Consider the following 17,361-nt stretch of genomic DNA (forward strand, 5'->3'; position numbering starts at 1 on the left):
GCCCCCAATGGTGGAACAAACTCCCTCACGACGCCAGGACAGCGGAGTCAATCACCACCTTCCGGAGACACCTGAAACCCCACCTCTTCAAGGAATACCTAGGATAGGATAAAGCAATCCTTCTCACCCCCCTAAATGATTTAGATGCACTATTGTAAAGTGGCTGTTCCACTGATGTCAGAAGGTGAATTCACCAATTTGTAAGTCGCTCTGGATAAGAGCGTCTGCTAAATGACTTAAATGTAAAATATACATTCCTTCTATACATTACTTCTATACATTACATTCTATATATTCCTTCTATACATTCCATGTTGTCTGTTCTTAGTGGAGCACTGTGGGACATCCTTATGGGTGGATCCCTACGAATCTTATCTACATCAGGAATGCTGTATAAAACTTTATGGGTCACCTATAATCACATAGCCACACTCTAGGGGCGGATCTCAATAGTCATATCTCAAATGCCTCCCTCTCCTCTATACCAGGGCCATATATTAACATGTATATACCAGTCAGAAGTTTGGACACACCTACTCATTCTCAGGTTTTTCTTAATTTTTTTTTTACAATTTTCTACATTGTAGAATAATAGTGACAATATCAAAACTATGAAATATCACACATGGGATCATGTAGTAACCAAAAAAGTGTTTAACAAATCAAAATAGATTTGAGATTCTTCAAGTAGCCACCCTTTGCTTTGATGACAGCTTTGCACACTCTTGGCATTCTCTCAACCAGCTTCATGAGGTAGTTAACTGGAATGTATTTCAATTAACAGGTGTGCCTTGTTAATTTGTAAAATGTATTTTCTTCTTAATGCGTTTGAGCCAGTCAGTTGTGTTATGACAAGGTAGGGGGGTATACAGAAGATGGCCCTATTTGGTAAAGTCCATAAGCAAAGAGAAATGATTGATAGACCTTCGTGTCTTGAAGTAATGATGGACTGTAGTTTCTCTTTGCTTATTTGACCTGTTCTTGCCATGATATGGGCTTGGTATTTTACTAAATAGGGCTATCTTCTGTATATATAGTGTTGATGTATTCACTATTATTCTACAATGTGGAAAATAGTAAAAATAAAGAAAAACCTATAGATGAGTAGGTGTGTCCCAACTTTTGACTGGTACTGTATATATGGCTGTGCTCTTTTCATTGCATCGTATCTATCTATATTTGGAGTGCTGTGTGAGCGTTGAAAGGAGTCACTTCAGGACATAAGCTCTATGGGTCACAATTGTCTTCCCCCTATCTCCTCTCCTTCTTCTGATCTGAAAACACAGAATTTGTCAAAGTGAAGTAAATCAAAGTTATATGTGTAGAATCCAATCAGGTGTCTGCAAGATTCTAACATGGATTAAATATAACAAATTCCTCTTCAATCTACACACAATACCCCATAACGACAAAGCGTAAAACAGGTTTTTATAATTTTTCACAAATGTATATATATAAAATAAAAATAAAATATATATATATATATATAAAAAATACCTTATTTAAATAAGTATTCAGACCCTTTGCTATCATACTCGAAATTGAGCTCAGCTGCATCCTGTTTCCATTTATCATAATTGAGATGTTTCTACAACTTGATTGAAGTTCACCACCTGTGGTAAATTCAATTGCTTGGACATGATTTGTAAAGGCACACACCTGTCTATATAAGGTCCCACAGTTGACAGTGCATGTCAGAGCAAAAACCAAGCGATGAGGTCGAAGGAATTGTCCATAGAGCTCAGAGACAAGAATGTGTCTAGGAGCAGATCTGGGGAAGGGTACCGAAGCATTTCTGCAGCATTGAAGGTCCCCAGGAACACAGCGGCCTCCATTATTCTTAAAAGGAAGAAGTTTGGAACCACCAAGACTCCTCCTAGAGTTGGTCGCCCGGCCAAACTGAGCAACCGGGGGAGAAGGGCCTTGTTCAGGGAAGTGACCAAGAACCCGATGGTCACTATAACAGAGTTCCTCTGTGGAGATGCAAGAACCTTCTAGAAGGTCAACAATCTCTCTCAATCAGGCCTTTATGGTAGAGTGGCCAGACAGAAGCCACTCCTCAGTAAATGCAACATGAAAGTCAGATTCTCTGGTCTGATTAATCCAAGATTGAACTCTTTGGCCTGAATGCCAAGTATCACGTCTGAAGGAAACCCGGCACCATCCCTACGGTGAAGCATGGTGGTGGCAACATCATGCTGTGGGGATGTTTTTCAGGGACTGGGAGACATGTCAGGATCGAGGGAAAGATGAACGGAGCACAGTACAGAGATTCTTGATGAAAACCTCCCCCGGAGAACCCAGGACCTCAGACTGGGGCAAAGGTTCACCTTCCAACAAGACAACGAACCTAAGCACACAGCCAAGACAACTCCGGAGTGTCCTTGAAGGGCCCAGCCGGAGCAAGAACTTGAACCCGATCTAACATCTCTGGAGAGACCTGAAAATAGCTGTGCAGCGACTCTCCTCTTCTAACCTGACAGAGCTGGAGAGGATCTGCAGAGAAGAATGGGAGAAACTCCACAAATACAGTTGTGCCAAGCTTGTAGTGTTACCCAATAAGACTCAAGGCTGTAATCGCTGCCAAAGGTGATTCAACAAAGTACTGAGTAAAGGGTCTGAATACTTATAAATGTCATATTTCCGTTTATTTTATTTTTTATACATTTGCAAACATTTCTAAAAACCTATTTTTCTTTGTCGTTATGGGGTATTGTGTGTAGATTGAAGAGGGGAAAAAACGATTTCATCAATTTTAGAATTAGGCTATAACGTCACAAAATGTGAAAGTCAAGGGGTCTGAATACTTTCCGAATGCACTGTATATCTGGAAAACTGCCCCCAAGCGCATTGCTTATGTCCTTAGATGACTTCTCTCACACATCTTGTTTAGACTATTGACCCCATGATGCCTTTCTCTCCCTGTCTCCTCTCCCCTTTAGCGGTCCCAACAGTGAGCAGCGAGCACCACGTCATGTGATGTGAAGTGTGTCTGTCGACCCTAAAGCATTGACCTCTCACCCCTGACCCCGTGAGGTCACAGATGGTCCATATCTGGCCCGACCCAGGAGACTTCCTCCTCCATCCTGATCCTCAACATCAGTCAGTGAGCAGTGTGTTGTGTTCCGGCTGAACGCTCCAACGGCATCCTGACCACCACCTAACACCACCCACCGCCTTGGGCATGCCTCAGGTACACCACTGATCTCTGTATTCTATTCTGTGTCGTACTAAGAGTCGTTTTTCTAGCTGTTTTATTTGAGTGAAGGTGATGAAATTGCTTTCCAACTTGAATATTGATATTAATTGACTGTCTAAATATCTTGTCCGGTAATAATACATGTACAACAGAGATTGTGATTCTGATTACAGACAATATATTTAGACGGACGTTCTATTCTGTTTGTAATGATGCTCGTGAAAATGGTAGCTCAGCAGAGTAATGTGTGTGTGTGTCCTATAGCCGGGCATGAATGGGATGGAGCCTGCGTTTGGCGAGGCGTATGGGATCCGTGGCTGTCTCCTCAGCCCCTACCCCTGGCTGTCTCCCCTCTAGGGGGCAGGACCGAATATGACCAGGTAACTAACTCACTAACTGCTTGTCATTGCGTCTAAGGTCCAGGTGTCTGACACATGAACATGTGTTTATAATGTGTCAGTCTTGTCCTTGTATTCTGCTCTACTACCACACTGCCTGGACTGCATGTTATTACACTGTCTATTACACTGGCAGAACATAGTAATAAGTGTGAACAGACATACCTGTTGTTTATTATGGTGACGTCACCACAGAGCTGCAATGAACAAGACTCTATTTCTGTAACATAGATCAATGTAAAGTAACGACACATTCTAGCCATGTCAACAATGAACAATGCTCTTCTCCCTCCCTCCCTCCCTCCCTCCCTCCCTCCCTCCCTCCCTCCCTCCCTCCCTCCCTCCCTCCCTCCCTCCCTCCCTCCCTCCCCCTCCCTCCCTCCCTCCCCTCTCCTTGCCTCCATCCCTCTCTCCCTACCTCCTTACCTCAGAGCGTGCTCCTGATGCTGGGCTCTCCAGCGACGCCGAGGAAACGGCCCTTCGAGTTGCTAAGCGACCTGGTGGACGACGGGGGCTTCGGCGAGGAGCTGCACGTGGAGCGTTGGGACGTGTCGGCGCTGGATGACATCACGCGCTACACCAAGCTGGGCCTCGGGGGGGAGCTGGCGAGCACCGAGGACGCCGTGCTGATGGGCCGTTGGAGCGGGACCCGGGAGGAAGAGGAGGAGGAGAGGAGGAAGAGGAAGGCACAGGCCATAGCTCAGCAGCAGACATCACATGTAACCACAATGATGGTAACTCATCTCCACGGAAACGGCATCACAATGACCCCCGACCCCTGTCTAGGCCACGCCCAGAGAGGCAGGGTGGTCAGAGAGCAGGTGGGACTTGATGTTACCATGGCGATGGAAAGGGTGACAGAAAAAGGAGGACAGGATGGGGGGATGAGGGTTTCTACGGTGGAGGTGTACCAGGTGGCAGAGGAGGAGGAGGTTGCCGCAGCTGTGTTGGCAGCGGCGGAAGTCGTTGCCGCGGTGACGGAGACGTCTGGGATTCTTCCGGGGGGGTCAGTGTTGGAACACAACTACTCTCTGACCCAGGGGGGGGATAGACCCTCACCCTCCAGCCCCAGCTCTGAGACAGAGACAGAAGAGGAGGTAGAGGGGCAGGAGGAGGGAGAGAGGGAGGAGGAGAGGGAAGAGCAAGAAGAGGTATTGTTGGAGGAGGAGGAGGAAGAAGAGGAGGAGGAGGAAGGGGAGGACGGAGCAGGGGATGAGACTGCGGTGGAAGCAGAACTGTCCAGCTCGTCAGAAACAGAATTTGGTGAGTTCTGGATTCTGAAGTTCTGGAGTTTATGATGTCATCTGGAATGTCTCAGAGCTTTGATATGACCTATTAGGTCATAGCTATGTCACTTTTTCTACTCTATTTTCTTCTGCGTATCTTCTGTCATTCCTGCAAATTTGAAATGTTTCGGTTGAGCCAATCTCAGCCATTTGATATTAGACAAGACAGAGTAACTGAATTGTGTTCATGAAACATCACTCTGCCTTGTTTTGGTGGCTATTGTCACGCTCCTATTGTTGTATGGTGTGTGTGTTTGTCTGGCGCTGTGTGTGTTTGTCTGGCGCTGTGTGTGTTTGTCTGGCGCTGTGTGTGTTTGTCTGGCGGTGTGTGTGTGTTTGTCTGGCGGTGTGTGTGTTTGTCTGGCGGTGTATGTGTTTGTCTGGCGGTGTTTGTGTGTGTGTGTGCGTGTGTTTGTCTGGCAGAATGTGTGTGTGTCTGGCTCACAGGAGGTTGGTGGCACCTTAATTGGGGAGGACAGACTGGTGGTAAAGGCTGGAGCAGAATCAGTGGAATGGTCCCATAGATCAAACATGGTCTCCATTTTCTCCGTTCCAGACATTGTTATGAGCCGTCCTCCCCAGCAGCCTCCACTGGTCTGGCTGTGTATGTGAGAGTGAGCGGTATGTGTGCTCGGTCTGTGTGTGTGTGTGTGTGTGTGTGTGTGTGTCTTTGTCCGGTGGTGTGTATATGTGTGTCTGTCTGTGTTGCTTCCTCTATAAGTCAAGGTGTTTGAGATAGACTGGATGACCCTTGTCCCCCCCCCACACACACCACTGTTACACCACTGTTACACCACTGTTACACCACTAGCTACATAACCAAGCAGTGAAGGCTCAGTCTGAGTCAGACAGCCTCCAGTTGAAAGCCAGGGGGTGAAGCCCAGTTTACAGGGAACAGGGACATGAGTGCTGACTGGAGGAATGTTGAGAGCACTGGAGTGGATTATGTATTGGGAAAGAACCTGCTGCCTATGCAGATCTTCTTATTTGTGTGTGTGTGGTTTTATTTTTATAGAGGAGCATTTAGTTGTGCACGCGCATATGTTAACATATTTTTCCATTTCAGGGGGGCTGTGTGTCTACGTGTGTGTGTCTACATGTGTGTGTCTGTATCATCTCTGACGTCCCTGTCCCTCTCCAGAGGTGGAACCAGAGCGGGGGTGTGGTCCAGGGGAACGGCCCCAGAAGAGAAGGTGTTTCTGGGAGTACCGCCACGCTCACGCACGGGACTCTGGGAGACAGAAGAAGACTGGAGGGGAGGTCCGATGGTCCCTCTCCTGGAGCTCTAGCACCCTACCTAGTACCCTATACCGCAGAGAGGGTAAACACACTAGTACCCTACCTAGTACCCTATTCCGCAGAGAGGGTAAGCACACTAGTACCCTATACCGCAGAGAGGGTAAGCAAACAAGCACCCTACCTAGTACCCTATACCGCAGAGAGGGTAAGCACACTAGCACCCTACCTAGTACCCTATACCGCAGAGAGGGTAAGCACACTAGCACCCTACCACCCTACCGCAGAGAGGGTACCCTATACCGCAGAGAGGGTAAGCACACTAGCACCCTACCTAGTACCCTATACCGCAGAGAGGGTAAGCACACTAGCACCCTACCTAGTACCCTATACCGCAGAGAGGGTAAGCACACTAGCACCCTACCTAGTACCCTATACAGCATAGAGGGTAAGCACACTAGCACCCTATACCGCAGAGAGGGTAAGCACACTAGCACCCTACCTAGTACCCTATACCGCAGAGAGGGTAAGCACACTAGCACCCTACCTAGTACCCTATACTGCAGAGAGGGTAATCACACTAGATCTACTTAGCACACCTTGTAAACTACCTAGTACACTACCTAGAGAGGGTAAGCACACTAGATCTACTTAGCACACCTTGTAAACTACCTAGTACACTACCTAGAGAGGGTAAGCACACTAGATCTACTTAGCACACCTTGTAAACTACCTAGTACACTACCTAGAGAGGGTAAGCACACTAGATCTACTTTGCACACCTTGTAAACTACCTAGTACACTACCTAGAGAGGGTAGGCACACTAGATCTACTTTGCACACCTTGTAAACTACCTAGTACACTACCTAGAGAGGGTAGGCACACTAGATCTACTTAGCACACCTTGTAAACTACCTAGTACACTACCTAGAGAGGGTAGGCACACTAGATCTACTTAGCACACCTTGTAAACTACCTAGTACACTACCTAGAGAGGGTAAGCACCCTAGATCTACTTAGCACACCTTGTAAACTACCTAGTACACTACCTAGAGAGGGTAGGCACACTAGATCTACTTAGCACACCTTGTAAACTACCTAGTACACTACCTAGAGAGGGTAGGCACACTAGATCTACTTAGCACACCTTGTAAACTACCTAGTACACTACCTAGAGAGGGTAAGCACACTAGATCTACTTTGCACACCTTGTAAACTACCTAGTACACTACCTAGAGAGGGTAGGCACCCTGCCTCGTCCCTTCTTCCTCTGCGGTCATTATAATGAACTTATTGTGAGTGCTTAGTGCTGCTGGTTTGTAACTCATCCCTTTCTCCTCAGGAAAGAAGGGAAGGCGCAAAGCGAGGAAGACGGACGCCAGCGACCTGACCCCTAACCCTGTGAAGCTCACAAACATCGGCGAACAGCTGCAAAAACTCAACGCTACCATAGATGGGATGGGTCCTGTTAACGACCTGCCTGTTGTGGCCAGGGCACGCTCACGCAAAGAGAAGAACAAACTAGCTTCCAGGTACTGAGGGAGGGAGGGAGAGAAGTTTATTCGTTGTTAGGCCCACATAACAACACCATCTCTATCTAATCTGATGGAGTGTGTCCTGACAGTACTTGTGTGTTCACAGGGCCTGTCGGTTGAAGAAGAAAGCGCAACACGAAGCCAACAAGATCAAGCTGTGGGGACTCAACCAGGAGTACGGTTAGTACCAACATGGCAACCCTAAACCTGCTCTCCCTTTTCTTCCCCTTCCAAACCTGGCAACCCTAACCCTCTTCTCCCTTTACATCCTTTCCAAACCTGGCAACCCTAACCCTCCTCTCCCTTTACTTCCTTTCCACACCTGGCAACCCTAACCCTCCTCTCCCTTTCCTTCCTTTCAAAACCTGGCAACCCTAACCCTCCTCTCCCTTTCCTTCCTCTACAAAACCTGGCAACCAAGGCCTCCTTTCCCTTTCCTTCCTCTACCGAAACCTTGTCACTGAACACTACCAATGTGCTATGGTGAGAATGATTATTGAGAGATCTCTTAATAACTAAATACATTCCAAAGGGTAGGTTAAACAGCACAAATTAAATGTATCATCAATGAGACTTAAGGCCTATACAGCATTTGCAAAGTCATCAACAGCTATTGTTTCAATTCAACCTAGGGTTCAACTAAAAATAGACAATTCAACCTAGGGTTCAACTAAAAATAGACAATTCAACCTAGGGTTCAACTAAAAATAGACAATTCAACCTTTGTTTGATTTAAAATAGACAATTAATCCTATGTTGGATTCAACTAAAAAAAGTTAAATAAGTCAACATCAAGTGTGATTTGATTTAGTCCTATTCTTTAAATTCTTGGTTGGGATGGAGACAATTCAACCATAAATGATTCATTTGTAGACAAACTGGAATTAAAGCCAGACTCAGTAGTGGTTCAAAGAAAAATCTCAACACAATTCAATATCACTTTTAGAAAGCCTTTCAACTAAAAATAGACAAGTTAACAAATAATATGTTGGATTCACATGTCCAACTAATCCAAAAATAAACTTATTTTTTTAACCTAGTGGTCGGGATAAACTATCCAAAAATCCTTTAAATGTAGAATTTGGCTGCATTATTCAATTGAATACTAAAATAGACGTAAACAGCCTGACGTTAAGTCTGTCTGAGGAAGTAATGTATTTATTCAGCCTTAGAAGGAGTACCACCCATGACCACATGTTGAGGTTCGCCACAGTAACTATACATGTCTTCTTATGTCCTCCTAGAAAGACTGCAGGTCTGCGGAGATGTTCACATTTACTAGAATAATCTGCACACAATCTCACACAGCGTTGATCACTTGCACCATCTGTAATCCAGGTCATTTGGTTGTGCTATCAGATGAGGCACAGTGATAACACGTTCATACCTGACTATGTATTCCCACTAAATTGCTGAAAGTGCAGTGAAACACATTTAGACATCTTAACCAAAACATCAGATGTTGTTTTACCTTTGGGATTTGTCTTTTAGCCGGTTGGTTGAAAGCATAGTGATGACACTGGGATTTGTCTTTTAGCCGGTTGGTTGAAAGCTTTTAGCCGGTTGGTTGAAAGCAAGTGATAACACTGGGATTTGTCTTTTAGCCGGTTGGTTGAAAGCATAGTGATAACACTGGGATTTGTCTTTTCGGTTGGTTGAAAGCATAGTGATAACACTGGGATTTGTCTTTTAGCCCGGTTGGTTGAAACATAGTGATAACACTGGGATTTGTCTTTTAGGGTTGGTTGAAAGCACTAAAGCCGGTTGGTTGAAAGCATAGTGATAGTGAATATTTGAGGCGGTTGGTTGAAAGCATAGTGATAACACTGGGATTTGTCTTTTGCCGGTTGGTTGAAAGCATAGTGATAACACTGGGATTTGTCTTTTAGGCGGTTCCAAGTGATACATGGGATTTGTATGCGGTTGGTTGAAAGCATAGTGATAACACTGGGATTTGTCTTTTAGCCGGTTGGTTGAAAGCATAGTGATAAATTTGTCTTTTCACTTAGTGATAACACTGGGATTTGTCTTTTAGCCGGTTGGTTGAAAAGTGATAACACTGGGATTTGTCTTTTTGAAAGCATAGTGATAACACTGGGATTTGTCCGGTTATTGAAAGCATAGTGATAACACTGGGATTTGTCTTTTGGTTGGGATGGAGACATGGGATTTCCAACACATAATATGATAACACTGGGATTTGTCTTTTAGCCGGTTGGTTGAAACATAGTGATAACACTGGGATTTGTCTTTTAGCCGGTTGGTTGAAAGCATAGTGATAACACTGGGACTGGGATTTGTCTTTTAGCCGGTTGGTTGAAAGCATAGTGATAACACTGGGATTTGTCTTTTAACGGTTGGTTGAAAGCATAGTGATAACACTGGGATTTGTCTTTTACGGTTGGTTGAAAGCATAGTGATGACACTGGGATTTGTCTTTTAGCCGGTTGGTTGAAAGCATAGTGATAACACTGGGATTTGTCTTTTAGCCGGTTGGTTGAAAGCATAGTGATAACACTGGGATTTGTCTTTTAACGGTTGGTTGAAAGCATAGTGATAACACTGGGATTTGTTTTAAGCCGGTGGTTGAAAGGTTAACACTGGGATCCGGTTGGTTGAAAGCATAGTGATAACACTGGGATTTGTCTTTTCCGGTTGGTTGAAAGCATAGTGATAACACTGGGATTTGTCTTTTGCGGTTGGTTGAAAGCATAGTGATAACACTGGGATTTGTCTTTTAGTTCATGTGAACACTGGGATTTGTCTTTTAGCGGTTAAAGCATAGTGATAACACTGGGATTTGTCTTTTAGCCGGTTGGTTGAAAGCATCTGTCTGACTGGGATTTGTCTTTTAGCCGGTTGGTTGAAAATGATAATAGGGATTTGTCTTTTATTTATTCTGGCTGTCTTTTTTTAGGAGTGGAGTAACACCCATGACCACATGTTGAGGTTCGTTGGTTAAGTAACTAACACTGTCTTCTTTATGTCCTCCTAGAAAGATTTGTCTGCAGGTCTGCGTTGAAAGATAACACTGGGATTTGTCTTACTAGAATAATCTGCACAACATATCTCACACAGCGTTGATCACTTGCAGGAAACCATGAAGTGTAATCCAGGTCATTTGGTTGTGCTGTCACAGGAAACACCATGAATGTAAAGACAGAGTGAATGAGGCACAACATGATCCCAGCAGCGGAGAATGGAAAGACGTTCAACACCTGAATGTAAAGACAGAGTGAATCCCACATATCACCTAAATGGCTGAAAGTGTCACAGTGAAACACATTTAGACATGGTTCAACTCAAAACCTCGGAGATGTTGTTTTACCATTGTGAGTGATTTGTCTTTTTACCTCCCAGCAGCGGAGTTGGTTGAAAGCATAGTGATAACACTGGGATTTGTCTTTTAGCAGCGGAGTTGGTCACAGGAAAGCATAGTGATAACACTGGGATTTGTCTTTTAGGCGGTTGGTTGAAAGCATAGTGATAACACTGGGATTTGTCTTTTAGCCGGTTGGTTGAAAGCATAGTGATAACACTGGGATTTGTCTTTTACCTCCCAGCAGCGGTTGGTTGAAAGCATAGTGATGACACTGGGATTTGTCATTTTAGGAATGGTTGGTTGAAAGCATAGTGATAACACTGGGATTTGTCTCATTACAACGGTTGGTTGAAAGCATAGTGATAACACTGGGATTTCCACTACTTCTGGCTGTCTCACAACATTTTGAGTGGGAAGATAAAGGTTGAAATCTGATTGAGGTGAAAGTTGACTCCATTTCTTCCCGGTAAAGGGACCTCCTACGTGTGCAAGTCCGCCCTCATTCAAACAATCCCTCCCAGCAGCGGAGAATGGAAAAGGTCTCCATTTACTAGGCCGCCCTCATCCACTCACAACATATTACCTCCCAGCAGCGGAGAATGGAAAGAGACGTCTGTCACAGGAAACACCATGAAGTGTAAAGACAGAGTGAATGCTTCCACTGCCTGTCCGCCCTCATCCACTCACAACATATTACCTCCCAGCAGCGGAGAATGGAAAGAGACGTCTGTCACAGGAAACACCATGAAGTGTAAAGACAGAGTGAATACTTCCATGAAGTCCGAATACTTCCACTGCGTCCGCCCTCATCCACTCACAACATATTACCTCCCAGCAGCGGAGAATGGAAAGAGACGTCTGTCACAGGAAACACCATGAAGTGTAAAGACAGAGTGAATGCTTCCACTGCTGTCCGCCCTCATCCACTCACAACCTATTACCTCCCAGCAGCGGAGAATGGAAAGAGACGTCTGTCACAGGAAACACCATGAAGTGTAAAGACAGAGTGAATGCTTCCACTGCTGTCCGCCCTCATCCACTCACAACATATTACCTCCCAGCAGCGGAGAATGGAAAGAGACGTCTGTCACAGGAAACACCATGAAGTGTAAAGACAGAGTGAATGCTTCCACTGCTGTCCGCGGGCCTTTCAGACACTCTTCTCTGCCTTGGCAAAATGTCAGTGTTCTCGTGGACCCACATGGCGTTTTGGAGCGTAGGCTACACCACCGTTTCACCTCCATTTGCTCATTTCTCATGCGTCTGACATGCGGTAATGATACATAAGGGTGTCATATCCTACACTTTTCTAGACATGTAGTTTTAATTCTGGTGATAGACTCGTGTTTAACCGATATGGAGCTCCCCCGCTATTCATTTTGCCAGGATGCCGTACTGCCTTACTTTCACCCCTAGTCTCAACCAAATATTACCCACATTCCCACGTTGGAATGACGTGGTGTGCCCATTGGGAAGCTACAGATGTAGGATCTTAATTTTGAGTTTGCTACAGTGGGAAAATAATCCTGCAACAACAGGGAATTTGAATTATTATGTGGATTATAATTTCTTGTAGGGGTTGATACATTTTACATTAGGGAAAAATAAGTCTGACATTTTAAAGTGGAAATTACAAACTTTAGAAGCCTTTGTAAACCTTGAATACACTGCAAGTTTTCATTTCCTGCAGTGCAGGAAAATTCTCAGCAACAAAAGACAGATCAAATGAAGATCCTACATCTCTGTATTGTACATCTGCATAATGGTTTCTATGGTACAGCAGTAGGGGAACATGGAACAAAGACGCTCTCCCCCGCTGCTCCTCTTCTCTGTAAAACAACCCGCTCTGTGTATCAGGTAGAACGTCACATTGAAGTGACGCTGATAGGAATGCAACACAGCACAACGCCTATAGAGGAGCTGAAGTGTAACCCTCCCTCCCTCTTTCCCTAGTTGGACCTAACCCTCCTTTCCCTCTCCAGATAAACCTAGCAACCCTACCCTCCCCCAATCCAAACCTGGCAACTCAAAACCTCTTCTCCCCTTTCCTCTGCCCAAACCCGGCAACTTCCCCACCTCCCTCCCCTACCCAGTCCCATCCAAACCGGACAATCTCCCTCTGCTCTCCATCCTCTCCCCCAGTCAAATCTCCCACTCCTCTCCCCCAGTCAAATCTCCCACTCCTCTCCCCCAGTCAAATCTCCCACTCCTCTCCCCCAGTCAAATCTCCACTCCTCTCCCCCAGTCAAATCTCCCACTCCTCTCCCCCAGTCAAATCTCCCACTCCTCTCCCCCAGTCAATCTCCCACTCCTCCCTCCTCCCCCAGTCAAATCTCCCACTCCTCTCCCCCAGTCAAATCTCCCACTCCTCTCCCCCAGTCAAATCTCCCACTCCTCTCCCCCAGTCAAATCTCCCACTCCTCTCCCCCAGTCAAATCTCCCACTCCTCTCCCCCAGTCAAATCTCCCACTCCTCTCCCCCAGTCAAATCTCCCACTCCTCTCCCCCAGTCAAATCTCCCCTCCGCTTCCCCAGTCAAACCTGGCAACCTCGGGTTAACCTGTTGGAATCTTCCCAACAGCTCTTTTGTTGCTGGAATTCCAAACATTCCAGAAGGCGGGCCAACATTCCGCTGCCTGAACGGGCGGGGGCTTGTGATTTGGCCTGAGTCCCCTTCCTTCCCTCCATCCGTCACTAACAGAGGTCTAGGAGCTGGAGGCTAGGCAGGAGTTTCACCTCATTTGCTCCCTCTCTTCATTTCCTCCCTCTCTCCCTTGCTCTCTCTCTCACCCCCACCACCCCATAAACACACACACTCCCCGCTCTCTTCCTCCCTTTCTCTCATTTTATATGTGTGTACAAGCCTCATGTTTCCATGTGTATAAGCAGTGGACTGGGGAGTTCACTTCAAAATGACTGGAGCTGGGGACACCTGCCAACTCTGGACAGCCTGACCTCCATTACTCTACAAAGTAGTGTGTGTGTCTGTGTGTGTGTCCGTGTGTTTAGTGTCTCCCAGGGAGCCTGTCCTTTGGAGGCAATAGAAGGAAATCTGGAGCGAAGGATGTGTGTGAGAGGAGGGGAGGGCTGTGTCCTCTACAGGGAGATTATTATCTGTATTAAGGAGACAGAGAGCCTTATGGGAACTGTAGTACATCATGCTGCATTATCCATCTTCTAACTGCCTGCCAACTGAAGCCCATTCAAATAGAGCACATTGATTTCATTATACTATGAACTGAATAGTATACTGCTACTTCAACAGATTTTGATTGTGTGTGTGTGTGTGTGTGTGTGTGTGTGTAGAGAACCTTTTGGGGGCGTTGCTGAGGATCAAGGACGTGATTGGTCAGAGGGTGGAGCGCAGCGGAGAAGAGGTGGACAAAGATGAACGAGGGATGACCCAGAGACTGGAGGACATACTGAAAGAGTCCAGTGGTGAGGGAGGGAGGGGGGGGGGATGATGACAGCTTTGCACACTCTTGGCATTCTCTCAACCAGCTTCACCTGGAATGCTTTTCCAATGGTCTTGAAGGAGTTCCCACATACACTGAGCACTTGTTGGCTGCTTTTCTTTCACTCTGCGGTCCGACTCGTCCCAAACCACCTCAGTTTGGTTGAGGTCGGGGGATTGTGGAGGCCGGGGTTATCACTCTCCTTCTTGGTAAAACAGCCCTTCCACAGCCTGGAGGTGTGTTGGGTCATTGTCCTGTTGAAAAACAAATGATAGTCTCTCTAAGCCCAAACCAGATGGGATGGCGTATCGCTGCAGAATGCTGTGGTAGCCATGCTGGTTAAGTGTGCCTTGAATTCTAAATAAATCACAGACCGTGTCACCAGCAAAGCACCATTACACCACCACCTCCATGCCTTACGGTAGGAAATACACATGGGGAGATCATCCATTCACCCACACCGCATCTCACAAAGACACTGTGGTTGGAACCAAAAATCTCCAATTTGGACTCCAGACCAAAGGACAAATTTCCACCAGTCTAATGTCTGTTGCTCATGTTTCTTGGCCCAAGCAAGTCTCTTCTTCTTATTGGTGTCCTTTAGTAGTGGTTTCTTTGCAGCAATTCGACCATGAAGGCCTGATTCACACAGTCTCCTCTGAACAATTGATGTTGAGATGTGTCTGTTACTTGAACTTTGTAAATAATTTATTTGGGCTGCAATTTCTGAGGCTGGTAACTCTAATGAGCTTATCCACTGCAGCAGAGGTAACTCTGGGTCTTCCTTTCCTGTGGCGGTCCTCATGAGAGCCAGTTTCATCATAGCACTTGATGGTTTTTGCGACTGCATTTGAACTTTCAAAGTTCTTGACATTTTCCATATTGACTGACCTTCATGTCTTACAGTAATGATGGACTGTTGTTTCTCTTTGCTTATTTGAGCTGTTCTTGCCATATTAATAATAATAATATGGATATTTTACCAAATAGGGTAAATCTTCTGTATACCCTCTACCATGTCACAACACAACTGATTGGCTCAAATGCATTCAGAAGGAAAGAAATTCCACAAATTATCTTTTAAGAAGGTACACCTGTTATTTGAAATGTATTCCTGGTGACTACCTCATGAAGCTGGTTGAGAGAATTTCAAGAGTGCACAAAGCTGTCATCAAGGCAAAAGCAGGCTATTTAAATAATTTCAAATATAAAATATATTTTGATTTGTTTAACACTTTTTTTTTTTTGTTACTACATGATTCCATATGTGTTCTTTCATAGTGTTGATGTCCTCACTATTATTGTACAATGTAGAAAATAAAGAAAAACCCCTGAATGAGTAGGTGCTCTAAAACTTTTGACCAGTAAAGTGTACGTTTGGGCTTCTTATGGTCAATTTCCAGTCTACTAATTATTTGTAATTATGTTCCGGCCCCCTGACCATCGGCCCCAAGAAATATCAGCCTGAATCTAGTTGATGATCCCTGTACTAAAGGATCCAGTGGTGGGAGATGGAGAGATTAGGGGAGGGAGGGGGAGGGAGAGATGGAGGGGAGGGAGAGATGAAGGGAGGGGGAGGAAGAGATGAAGGGAGGGGGAGAGATGGAGGGAGGGGACGGAGGGAAAGTAAGGAAGAAATAGATGGAGGGGGGACGGAGGGAAAGGAAGGGAGAGGTAGATGGGGGGGGACGGAGGGAAAGGAAGGGAGAGGTAGATGGAGGGGGGACGGAGGGAAAGGAAGGGAGAGGTAGATGGAGGGGGACGGATTCTAACCTCAACATCTGTAGTGTTCTCAGGGGCGGAGGGAAAGTAAGGGAGAGGTAGATGGAGGGGGACGGAGGGAAAGGAATCTGGGAGAGGTAGATGGCTGGGGGACGGAGGGAAAGTTTGTATCTCTATTCTAAGGTAGATGGGGGGGGGTGTTCGGAGGGAAAGTAAGGGAGAGGTAGATGGAGGGGGACGGAGGGAAAGGAAGGGATCTGTGTAGATGGAGGGGGACGGAGGGATGGAAGGGAGAGGTAGATGGAGGGGGACGGAGGGAAAGGTGTTCTCAGGGTAGATGGGGGGGACGGAGGGAAAGGAAGATCTCTATTCTAAGGTAGATCTGGGGGTTCGGAGGGAAAGTAAGGGAGAGAGGAGGAAAACACAGATTAGAAGCGTAAAGACACAGGGGGAAAAGACCTCTCTCTTCTTCTGTATCTCTATTCTAACCTCAACATCTGTGTGTTCTCAGGGCCTCTAGTGGCTGGATGGACCAAAGAGTTTGTATCTCTATTCTAACCTCAACATCTGTGTGTTCTCAGGGCCTCTAGTGGCTGGATGGACCAAAGAGTTTGTATCTCTATTCTAACCTCAACATCTGTGTGTTCTCAGGGCCTCTAGTGGCTGGACGGACCAAAGAGTTTGTATCTCTATTCTAACCTCAACATCTGTGTGTTCTCAGGGCCTCTAGTGGCTGGACGGACCAAAGAGTTTGTATCTCTATTCTAACCTCAACATCTGTGTGTTCTCAGGGCCTCTAGTGGCTGGACGGACCAAAGAGTTTGTATCTCTATTCTAACCTCAACATCTGTGTGTTCTCAGGGCCTCTAGTGGCTGGACGGACCAAAGAGTTTGTATCTCTATTCTAACCTCAACATCTGTGTGTTCTCAGGGCCTCTAGTGGCTGGACGGACCAAAGAGTTTGTATCTCTATTCTAACCTCAACATCTGTGTGTTCTCAGGGCCTCTAGTGGCTGGATGGACCAAAGAGTTTGTATCTCTATTCTAACCTCAACATCTGTGTGTTCTCAGGGCCTCTAGTGGCTGGACGGACCAAAGAGTTTGTATCTCTATTCTAACCTCAACATCTGTGTGTTCTCAGGGCCTCTAGTGGCTGGATGGACCAAAGAGTTTGTATCTCTATTCTAACCTCAACATCTGTGTGTTCT

At 45.9% G+C, this 17,361-nt stretch overlaps 1 protein-coding gene across 9 annotated transcripts in view; it reads left to right on the top strand.

The window, feature by feature from the left end:
* Positions 1–17,361, top strand: part of LOC135534228 (CREB3 regulatory factor-like) — a 36,991-nt gene that overhangs the window by 12,813 nt on the left and 6,817 nt on the right. For 8 of the 9 annotated variants that reach the window (XR_010454657.1, XR_010454660.1, XM_064961328.1 and 5 more), the window contains exons 2-8: positions 2,943–3,193; positions 3,464–3,579; positions 4,029–4,860; positions 6,025–6,204; positions 7,463–7,652; positions 7,762–7,835; positions 14,283–14,414. Coding sequence is in view for 7 of the 9 variants with exons in the window: in XM_064961328.1 (XP_064817400.1) it covers positions 4,041–4,860; positions 6,025–6,204; positions 7,463–7,652; positions 7,762–7,835; positions 14,283–14,414 (1,396 nt within the window). In the remaining 2 variants the exon portion in view is untranslated. Of the gene's footprint in view, positions 1–2,942; positions 3,194–3,463; positions 3,580–4,028; positions 4,861–6,024; positions 6,205–7,462; positions 7,653–7,761; positions 7,836–14,282; positions 14,415–16,804; positions 17,359–17,361 lie in introns of those variants that run through there. The other variant, XM_064961348.1, reaches the window with a different exon arrangement.

This window comes from Oncorhynchus masou, chromosome 5 (genome assembly GCF_036934945.1).
Source record: "Oncorhynchus masou masou isolate Uvic2021 chromosome 5, UVic_Omas_1.1, whole genome shotgun sequence".
In the NCBI taxonomy this organism is placed as follows: Eukaryota; Metazoa; Chordata; class Actinopteri; order Salmoniformes; family Salmonidae; genus Oncorhynchus; species Oncorhynchus masou.